Source organism: Nestor notabilis, unplaced genomic scaffold (genome assembly GCF_000696875.1).
Source record: "Nestor notabilis isolate BGI_N333 unplaced genomic scaffold, ASM69687v1 scaffold3413, whole genome shotgun sequence".
Classification (NCBI taxonomy): Eukaryota; Metazoa; Chordata; class Aves; order Psittaciformes; family Psittacidae; genus Nestor; species Nestor notabilis.
The window spans coordinates 35,263-46,871 of NW_009923166.1; the positions used below are offsets into that span (position 1 = coordinate 35,263).

The 11,609-nt window shown below is 41.8% G+C and overlaps 1 protein-coding gene across 1 annotated transcript in view; it reads right to left on the reverse strand.

Moving 5' to 3' along the window:
• Positions 1 to 1,612: 1,612 nt before the first annotated feature.
• The window catches only part of FBXL13 (F-box and leucine-rich repeat protein 13), a gene marked incomplete at its 5' end in the record, with an annotated part of 76,156 nt that continues 66,159 nt past the window's right edge, over positions 1,613 to 11,609 (reverse strand). The window contains 4 exon segments of the mRNA XM_010011991.1: positions 1,613 to 1,672; positions 1,674 to 1,773; positions 8,006 to 8,169; positions 10,906 to 11,040. Of these exon segments, the coding sequence (XP_010010293.1) occupies positions 1,613 to 1,672; positions 1,674 to 1,773; positions 8,006 to 8,169; positions 10,906 to 11,040 (459 nt within the window).

Consider the following 11,609-nt stretch of genomic DNA (forward strand, 5'->3'; position numbering starts at 1 on the left):
AAATGAACTCTGTTCCCACAGGATTCCCCAAGAGGTGTAACTGCCCCTGGCTAATGGCTTCAATAGTCAAGGGCAGCATTTTTACTCTAATTCAGGGTGGTTAAAACCTCAATGTTCTCTTTGCTGTTGTGTGTACTGTTTGTTTGGATAAAGTGGGCACAGATGTTTATGGCAAATATGTACTTTTAATGTAGACACTAATATATAGCACATTGCTAATATGGTTACTACAAGCAATACAACGTTACCAGTTATTTGTAATTATTACCGTTCTTCTAAAAGATACAAAGTTAATAAATGAGTAATGGTTTTAGATTTCCTGACAAATTTTTGACACTAATGATTTCTGTGCACTGCTGCAGCCAAAAGTGAGCGAAGCCCCTCTAAAATCACACAGCATCAAAAACAAACCCAGCATAGTAGATGTTTCACAAAATCAAATCCATGTAATGGTTCCATTACTCACCCAGCAAACAAAGCCTGTCAGCCTATGATTCAGTTTGTGCTTTTTGGGATGGCTGCATCAGCAGTTTTAAGAGAGAGCACAGTAAGAAAGTCTGTTATTTCTTCCATGTTCAAAAGCAGGCAAGCTAAGGCATTCGTATTCTAAACCAAGCTGCAATTAAGCGTTAGCGTTGTTAGTTACTTGCTGAAAGAAGTTTAAATAAGCTGTCAGAAAAATTGTGCTATTCTGATTATATTCTTTCCGAGCTAATAAATGTTGAGACCAGCTAGAACTTTTACATAAAGGTCAAGAATGAGCTGAAGAAAGACAAATCTTTGGGATTTTCCCCAAAGGCTTTTGTGTAACGTCTTGTTCTGCTTTAATGAGGTGAAACTTTATATTTTCCTCCAGACAAGGGAAGATCAGTAGGTTATCAGTAATTAGGATTTGAATGGCAAATCCCATGTGTGCTCACTTCTGTTTGTCTGTTTGATGAGAAGATGTGTGCTCATAACTGGAGAAAACGTCTCCTTTAATACTTTTCTCATCTGTGCTCCTCTTTATTTGATCCTCCTGGCTCTGTCAGCTGCCAGCCAGCACAGTGCAGATCTGCAAGTGTGAAAATGGGCTCGCTTGGAGAGCTGAACCCGGCTGAGGGGCTTTGATGAGAACTGGGGCTCTGGGTGCACAGGAGACACAGAGAACCATGCTCAGATGTGCACACACAGCTGTGTGCTGAGGAGCTGGCAGTCACTACCTCTGCGCTGTGCTTCTGCTCAGGAACACTGTACTTGATGAGTACCAGCAGTGTCAAGTGTGAAGTTCTGTGGGGAGTCAGAGTGTTTATGTCCTGGAGAGGACCCTCATGGCAAACAAGAACCCCAGACATATGCAGATGTAGTTATTGCTCACTGCAGGGGACTACAAAAGCTTCTCATTATTGGAAGATGAAGACAGCTCGAATCAAGATCTGAAAGTCAGCAGAGCTGCTTCGGTGCGGCTGTCTTGCTTGAAGGCAGACCCCTGCCTGTGAGAAAGATCTGCGGTGCTTTCTTCCTAATCCAACAACCAGCCTTTTATCAAGTGTGATTAGTTTTAAGAAAAATAATAGTGTTTTCTGTGCTCTGGTGAAAACCCTGCAACGGTAGAAGATGTTGCGCAATTTCTTCATTTTTCATTTTGAGGCATTTGTTTGTTCAGGCTCCAGCGCGTGTGTTTTGGTGAAGGTGAGTATGTTGCCATCCGGGTCGTATCCAAGCCAGGCAGGAGGGTCAGCATCGCTGTGTTCTTGTTTCTCCAGTTTGGCTGTGTATTTCAGGACAGCTTGTCTGCAACAAGAGTTAAAAAAGAATGAATTGCAAAAGAACAAAATTTGTGGAGGCTGTTTGTCCAAAGACCACCACGAGCTGTTTACTGAGCAAAAGTTCCTGTTCCAGCTGAAGCTATCAGTATTGTAAGAGGTGCTGTGGAAACCACAGAAGAAGATAATTGGTTGGGCCTTAGTCACAGAACAAACCAGGTTGGAAGGGGCTGCTGGAGATTGTTTAATCCTTCCTTTAAATGGCTCCAACTACACCAGGTGGGTGACAGCTTTGCCAGATGAGTGTCCCTAGGACTGAATGTTGCTCAGCCTTTCTGGGATCCCGTTCAAGTGTTTGATCAGCCTCCTGATTGAAAACGAAATAGTTTCCTTGTATGTGATCAGAATTTTGCATATACCACTTGTCCTGTCGGTGCATCTGTTTCCTCTGCCCAGAGTTACAGATAACAACATGGTTTCCTCCAGCCCAAGCCTGCTCTTGTGATTGAGCAAAGCAAGTTTCAGCCTCTCCTTACGTATCAGTGTGCTCCACAGGATAAATACAGCACACAGGATTAACAAACCGGTTACATCAAAAGATACCACAGTATCAGAGAGGTTTTTCATTACTATATGGGAAGGTTATAGTAACTGTGTAGGTCCTGAGCTTCTTTGAACAGTCTGTGACACCACCAAGTACTTTTACCCTTTCCTGGTTCACCTCCTGCTTTCTTTTTGACTAACCTCTCCACCTGTAGTTATCTTCTGTCACCCACCTCTTTTTAAAGTGTGTTGTTTCTGAAGCAGACTTGGATACAGAATGGGCAGTGTTATAGAGCCTTACTGTTACCTGAAGAGGATTGCTTATGTCCAAAAACACCCACAACTGCTCTGATCTCCCTCAGCATTTGTGGCCATTGCCCCTTTGCAGCGATAAAGCACAAAAACAATGAACTAGAACAAAGTGACACAGAAACAGGAGGTAATTTGTCCTGCTGAGTGAGACATCCTAAAACGATGAAGAGCAGCTCCCTCCTCTCCCTTCTTGCAGACAGCATCAGCCCAGCACCTTTCCTGCCTTCCTGAGCTGAAGAAACTCAACCCACGACTTTCAGTCTTTTGAATGTCTCTTTCTTTCCACCAGTCCTGCACTTGGCTGTCCGCCTGCTCCTGCTGCACGGAGCCCCGGCCTCCCAGAGCAGGCTCCTGTGCTCCAGAGAGCTCCCCTTGTGTTCTCGCTGGGCAGAGCCAGCTCTGCACCCCCTGCCCTCTTCAGGACATCCAACGCCACCTTCCTCCCTGGTGGCCAGTTTCCTATGCTCTGCAATAATACAGTATACGGCATCTGGATGATGCTAGTTAAAAATCCAAATTCAAATGGTCTGTTAGCTGCCGGTAATGCTACTACATTCCCAAAGTGAAAATGCTGGGGATGGTTACAAAAGAGGCACAGCTCTAACGTAACCACCACAGCAGGACAGGGGAAGTGGGAAGGCATGGAAAAGGGACAAAATTAGAGACACAAGGAGGGCTCCTTTTCAACCACTGCAGGAGCCGAACACTGCCACACTGTATGAACACACCAACACAAGGCTCTAGCTGTTTTTATATTAGGGAGGCCTTTGCCATTGAGGAATGTGTGCACGATTTATATGAGCTATAAGCTATAAAATATGAATCAACTCATCCAAGTCCAAATTCCTATTTTCCATGGAAACTGCAATGTATGGCAGCTGGCTGAAGCATGTATAAGGGGAGCTGTTACTATTTTTTTGGAAGCTTATGCTCTCCCATGCCTGAAGCTACACTTGATTAGTTTGCCAGAAACAGCCATTCATTAATCACCAACACATGGCAAAATAGGTCGTTTATTTAAGATACTCTGTACTATGATGGAGCCTCTGTATTTATTTATATATTGTCTTAAATTAGCACATTGATGACTAAAAGCATTTCATCACATAATGATGATTATCTTTGGCAAAGCACATATCTCTTGGTATAAGTCAGAGAAACGTACTGGCCCAAACACATGGCTTGAGCAGCACTGGAATATATAATTGGATCCTTACCCGAAGTTTCAATCCCTCTTACTGAGAGGAGGTAGGTAGGAAATACAGTTCTGCATCACGGTCTGAATCCTGAGCCACTCCAAAGTTCAGAAGTGTTTGACAGGGTCAGTCATAACAAAAAGCAGAGGGTTTGGGCAGGACTCTCTGAGATGAGATTACAAAACCCAATCAAGAGTAGAAAGTAAAACCTTAAACATGAGGGATGTGTTTGTAGTGCCACTGCAGGAGTAATAAAGCTGAAGAGGCAAGAGGAGGCAGGCAGCTAACGAAAAGCATGAAGCGTCCTGCAAGTATGCTCCAGGTTACACGAAGTGGTAAAACCACATCAAATCTGACATATTCTGAGGTCTATGTTGGCTGCAGTAGTTTTATCATTTGATGGCACCCAGTTCAAGTGCACACAATGGCTCAGACATGGCACTCCAGGAGCTTCCATGTCCCTCTGAAGAGTGATTTACGCTCAGTGAGAAGCCAGTACTATGATATTTTTGTTGCTTCTTCAAGAGAAAACTTAAGAGTAATTATTCTTTGTCCTTTACCAAATCAGGTGTAGGCTGTCTTCATTTCCATTTACACGTGTGTTGGACTCCCAAATCCTTCCTGGTTTAAGACACATGAATGTTTCTTAGGATAACACCTAAGACATTCTGCTATTCAAAAAAGAGTTCTTGCAATCTCCTTTTTAACTAACATCAACTGTCAGAAAATACAATGACAATGGAACAAAACAAATACCAGAACGTTCTCCAAAGGACAAATGTATTGTAGCTACTATGACTCAGTGCAATTTCCATTTAAAAGGCAAAAATTGCAGTACTGTTTGTTGACGAGTCACTTGTTAACAGAGTCACGAGTTTGAAAGAAATGTAACTGGTTTCATATTAGTGCGGACAAGGAAGAAGGAAGCATTTAATTTTGCTCTCCAAGAACAGCTTTCGGTGCAACCAAACCACTAAGGACGAGCTGCAGTTTGGTGAGAGCACAAGGCTGGCTTCTCAGGCAGTGGCGGATTTCTGTTCTCACTTTGCACCCAGAAATGTTCATAGAGCTCCACACCTTTCAGCACTGGAGCTGACTTCAAATGGTGGTTGTGTTCTGAAGTGTACAGAGAATGTTTCAGAGGGATGTGCCTTTTCCTCCAGAAGGCATATTTTAAGCAGCAGTTAGTTAGCTTTCCTTTCCTCTAGCAGAAGAACTCATTTGCACCACTATCATATGCTCCCACAGGTAGATTATCTATGATTCTTCGTGGCATTTAGAAACAGGACTAATCGAAAGGTCATTAGCCTCTGGATACAGAAATATGCAGCAGAGTATCAGGCCACAGACTTTTTTTTCTGCTAACATTTAATAAACCTGGACCCAGGCTGGAATGTTGGCAAATACAATCACAAAAGCTACCTGATACTGGAAAGAATGGACAATTTATACGCTCGTAACTGTTTCCTATGAAGCTTCACTGGACTGAAACAAAGAACCTTGTGGCTCCATATGTTTTCTATTTTAATCTAACGAAACAGACTAAAACTGAATGTGACACAATACAAGAGATATGCCTCAATATTTGCAAGACTTAGTCTATTAAATGTCTGTTAGGACTGGATAGTATTTAATAATAAATAATGGGGAATTCCTTTGGCAAAATGAAGTATATGTGATTCATAGATTTTGTAGGGTAACTAAACTAAAACCGTATTTCTTCTACTGCCTATTTAGAACCTAAGCCACTAGCATATTTAGTTTTCTAGATTAAACTGATTTTACATAGTTGTCCTCTTCCATCTCCTTGAACAGGGAATGAAATGTCTCTGAACTGTAGGTTTCACACCTGCAGAGTGTGAATTACACCTGAAACCAGCCTTTTCCTACATTCTGTGAAGATCTAAGAACCTGAATAAGGTTTTAAGAGTTAGTCCAAAATAGAGAACGAGGCCCTAGTGTTCCTTTTTCTGACAATCTGTTGCTTATTATTCAGTACTAAAACCATACAGGTTGTGAATGAAATACATAGGTTTATAAAATTACATTGGAGCGTATCAATGACAGCACTGTCATTGCTTTTGATGTCATTGAAAAGCTACTCCAAGATGAGCAGCTTTAGAATCACTGCCATGGTTTCCTGGGTAGTTATTGGCAGAAGATAATTTTTTATCATCTTTGCAGTATTGGCCTTGAATTTGAATAAAAGAAGATTTTTCTAAAGTGTGACACATCCAGGATGTGGAATATGTCTGAATCTAGTGTGAACTCCCTGTTGTTTTCTGAATATCATTCCATCTAGTGACAATTCAGAATGTGATTGAAAAGCCACTCTGATCTTGATGTGCTCAGTCTGTTCTGCAGCCTGCCCAGGTCTAGGAAGGCTCTTCAGACCTGTTGGAAGGAATAAGCAAAAAGTCTTCCATGCTGAACTACTCAACACGATCAATCACCTGATAGCTTTTGTCCCAGACTCAAATGGCTCAGGGTGGGAGTTTCATATCATTAAACGTATGGTGCTGAGAGTTAGAGGCTAAGGATGGCAAAGAACAGAACCATCCACTGTCACATATCAGAAAATCAGGCTCAGGGAAGAAAAATGGGTAAAGTTTGTCTAGTTCCAAAAATCACAAAATTATAAAAAGGGCAAAGATAACACTGGGTGGAGATGTGTGTCTCATGGTTGCTTTTGTGTTTTGCAAAGATCCATAACTCTCCAGGGCTTTCTTTACAGTAAAAAACAACTGGTTGGGAAATTTCTTGGCTGAGTCAGAAGGGTTTAATCAAGATGTTTGGAGAACCCATAGCATGTGGGACGCTGAGGCAGAGGCATCATCCTGGGTCACACCACAAAGGCGGTTTTGAGAGAAGTCATGCCAGCTCTTTGGTCATGGCTCACAAACGTAACTGGAACTCACAGATTTCTGTTCCTACCACATCTCACCTCCATGGGAAGATGTACAAGCATCCAGAGCCTGAAAGGGATGACACAGTGTTTACTGCTCTAAACAGAGATACGAAGTTGCAGAAAAAGCAAGTGAACAACAGTAATCCAAGGGTAAAAGAAAATCCCTTGAGGAAAGTTATGAGGAGATTAAATGTATTTGAAATATCTTTTGCAGAATGAGCTGTGTGCCTCAACAGAAAAAAACCATCAAACTACTGTGTCCAGAAGAGAGAGACCAAGAGAGTTAAAGGCCTCAAGGGCAAGACTTAGAAACAAGTGTTTGAGGTCACTTGATTTGTTCATCTTGGAGAAGACTGAAGGGTGCCCTCATCGCAGTCCACAGTTTCCTCAAGAGGGGCAGCAGAGGTGCTGATCTCCTTTCTCTGGCGACCAGTGACAGAACATGAGGAAATGGAAACAAGCTGCATCTGGCAAGTTCAGATTGGACATCAGGAAAAGGTCCTTCAATGGAACAGGCTCCCCAGGGACGTGGTGACAGCACCAACCCTGTCATGGAGCATCTGGATGATGCTCTCAGTTGTATGGTTCAGTTTTAGGCTGTCCTGCGAGGAGCAGGGAGTTGGACTTGATGATCACTGCAGGTCCCTTCCAACTTGAGACATTGTATGATTCTGTGATTCTAAACCTGACCATAACTGACTGGCTTTTAAATCTTGTGGGGAATCAGCCCATTTACACCAGTAGGGAAGCTGGATTACATTGTGGTTGATGACCTGTTTTTCCCAATTGTAGATACCTAACAAGTATGCGTTGCTTGTACTTCCTGAAACTCTGCTTATGATACCTTGACTCGTTCACCGTAACCATGATGCATTTTGAGCACAGGCTCACATTTACTTCTGCTGTATTCTGATATCCAGTCCGTGGGCAGCAGGCTCCCACATACCCTCAGAGTGAGCTCAAGCACATAGTGCTGAGAGCATTAGGCTTAGTCTGGTTTTCTCCCTCAAGTTCCCATGTGTTCTTAAAGTGATATCCTGTGTGTGCAGAAACTTCCCTAAGAGGACACTGACTGCCATAAAGATAGATGGGGTCCCTGTTTTATTTCAAGTGTGGCTGACACTAGAATATGGAGATACCCACACCAGGCCACAGGAATCCTAAGGCAGCAATGTGGACACCCCTAAACAAAGGGGCAAGATGGCTCAAGCCGGTTATCTAGCATGGCACCATGAGGAAAGCAGCTCATGGTTTTGGATTTGCAACCACCTCTGAATTAAGATTAGGAAATATTCCCTTACTTGGTAATATTTCTGCAGTACAGCATCTTGAGAACCTGGAGCTGCTGACAACCTTTCCAAAGATATTTCAGTGCTTTGTCAGTAAGATGAATGCAACCAGAGACATCCAAGAAGCGGAGATAACAGCAGGCTGCAGCCAAGTATTTGATACAGGTGTCAGTCATCTGTAAATGAAGCAACAAGACATGCAGAAGTTAGAGGATTATTGAATAATTGTGATTCCAGTACAAAGTACTGTGCAATGTTTTTCACCTAATCTGAATGGGTTAACTTTCCAAATCTCCTCATCTTGCATGTAACACAGTTAAGCCTTTAGTCTTACCTGCTGTTATATTGCTCTCGCGAAACTATCAGGCTGCACTTATAATTTAGTTATATTAGTTTTGTATCTCAGTTCTCTGTTACAAATGAGTATCTCACACTGAGACCTTTCCAATGTGCAGTTGTTTCTAGCTCGGAAGCTGCTTAGTTTCACCTCACAATTCAATTTGTCTAAACTGATACTCATTGCCATTAATGCTGAAAGTCATAGTTGAGAAAAACAGGAGACATCGAGTCTTCAAGGTGCATAAGCAGTCATGCAAGCCACTTAATGGTGCCAGTGACCTCAATAGAAACAGTCAAGAATATATTGTGCACATACTTTAATTACCTTGTCCAGTCAGGACCAAAAATCAAGAGGGGACATACTAAAGGCCTCTTAAAGATACTTGATTAAAATCAGTGAAGTGGAATGGTGGAAAGAGAGAGGAGGGTTTCATTTGCACCAAACAGCCAATCTCATGAGAATCTAAAAGGGAATAGAGGCAAGGTGAAGCTGGGAACTTGGGCTGTGGAACAGAAGATTAGCACACTATCTCATGATGCAGTCCACCCAGAAGTAATTCTGTGCTTTGCTTATTCCAGATTTAGCTACATGCTCAATATTAAAACCTGAAATAGATTAATAAATAGGTTAAAGGGTTAATAAATAGATTAATATTCCTGTTGAAATAAGAAGTTGCTGACTCTGAAGTCAGTGATCAGCATTTAAGAGAAATCTACATTCATCATACGCTCAATCCTATTCCTTTTACAGGACTGAATTACAGAATTCATTGTCCATCAAACTGTGCCTTCAGAACTTTGCTGTTTACAAAGGTTTATTTTCAGTTCTTGCTGTATTTTTTCGTGTATAGGATGTGTTTCCCTCAGCAACTTCATTTTTCCCTCTGAAATAAGAATTACTCTTGAATCAGGCTCATTCCTTGAGTAAGACTCAGAACCACACTGCTGAGTATTTGATAGAATTAGCATTTGCAAAATGCCTTGTACTTGTCCCAGGTGTACACAAACATGACAGGAGGCTCACTGCACTTTCACTAAAGCCAGTGGAGTTTGCACAAAGACAATTAATTTGCTCCAGTAGATATGATTAAAGGAGTAAGCTCTTCTAATTTTAGAGTAACCTGCACAGCACATGCCAAAACATTCTTAATGGCCATGGATTTCTATATTGATTCTTTTTCACATTCTCTTGCTATGCAATTTTTTTGCAATTCTTGTTTTTATTATAATGTATCCTGATGCTGCAGGACATGAGTGTCAGACACACTGGCATCTATCCTTTGGAACAGGTTAATTCTCACTTTAATCTCTTGACCATTTTTAAACAAGTCTCCGAGTGGAAAATATTTCCCTTCCTCACAGCTGGATCTCCTCAATTTACACTAGAGATTGCCAAAGGATTTTAAAGACCCATTACTTTTAACATCCGCAGGTGTACCCATCTCATTTTGTGGAGTTGCAAGCTGGATTCAAGTCAGAAAAAGACTTGTAAACCTGGTGTAGGTTTATTACGAAGAATCTTGATGTTCTTTTCTGAAAATAGTAGGGTTTAGCAGTTAACAGATTGGCTTTATAACCATTTACAGAAAAGACCATCTAGGAACAAAGCGTTGGAAGGAGATTCTAGGTCACTGATTTTACTTCTTGTTCCCATTTGCAGGAACTACAAAATATGACCCAGTTCATTCCCTTAAGAAGAGCCATCCTAACATTAATACTTTGCCCCTGTCTCCCTTCCCAGGATGGTGTTTTGCAATTCACTGCTCTGATAACCAGAAACTCTTCCAATTTCCAGTCTAAATGTATTTATTGACATTTGTTTTGATTAGTTTTCCTGTGTTAGTACATATGGTGAAGTGGAAAACATGGAAAACATGTCAGAGAAGACAGATTGCAGCACTACCTAACTTCAACTTCAACTCCCTTGGGAAGATCTCCATGCACAATTTCTACTGTTGCTGTTGTTATGGATGCACCATCCTAGGAGAAGACCACACTGGATGTGGTTCTGGGCGACCTGAGGTAGTTGAAGATGTCCCTGCTCATTGCAGGACAGTTGGACCAGGTGACCTTGGAAGGTCCCTTCCAACCCAAACTATTCTATAATTCTATAAAGCCACAGTTATGAAGTTCTCATGCCCAGTTTGTGCTTTACCCGGGTTCAGAGAAACCGAATACACCAAGAGTTATTAAAAGAAAGACACCACACTTCAGAAGTACCCAAACCACCAGCAGCTGAGAGAGTATTTGCAGGAAGTATCACTAAAAGCCCTTCTCTCTTCACCCTTCCATAGACGTCAACCCCTGGCGAGACAAACTTTTACCTGGTACAGCACAGACACCTTTCTGCTGTAACTGCAACCATTAGGAGGATGCAAAGCACTCTCAAGAGCCAAGCCTCGGAACTTCAAACTCATGGGAAGTCAGCTGAACTTAAGCTCTGAAATACGAGTTGAGCATATTGCAGAATTGTGACAAAGACACAGACACCAGCAGATCAAACTTCTGAAGGAAACACTAAGTACTTCTTTGCAATAGCAATCCCAGAACTATTCCCCATTTCTTATCCATACCTTTGGGCAACCCGCTAGGTTAACAGATGTTAGTCTCTGGCAGTGAAATGCCAATGTCTTCACAGCTTCATCCGTCAGCTGCGGGCAGCAGGAGACATGGCAGTGCTCCAGGTACTTTGTGCCCTTGCAGAACTCCTAAAAGAGGGACAAACCAACCAATCACTCTTAGGGGACATGCCTACTCTATTTTTTCTTAATTCACAACACATTTACATCAATCCTTTGATCCACTCCAGGCATTTCAGTTTTCTAGGTGCTATTTAGTAGTGACGCCGTTTAGCCGCTGGCTGTGAATGTCACTAGAAAAAGAAGAGATGCATTAAGAAGCTGTTTTCCATTGCTTATATATTAGATTATGTGTTCATTAGACTAATATTCATGTAAGTTCCACTGTATTTATTAAAATATGTTGAATTTGTGTTCTTTAAATTCAGTACAACCCAGAACCTAACGGTTTGTGCCTAAAGGACCAACCCCAAATACATGTGTTCTACTCTCTGAAAATCCCACTTTTGTGTATATTAACTTTTTCTTTTTCTTTTTTTTTTCTTTTGAATGAACAAAACAGTGTCTGTATAAATGACATTATTGTCTGAGAACGCAATGGGTAAGAATCCCAGGGCTGTCACTTGGGAGTTCTGGGTCCTGATTTGCTCTGTGGAGTTCAGGCTATTCAACTGTGGCTGAAGTGCCCTGTAATTCCT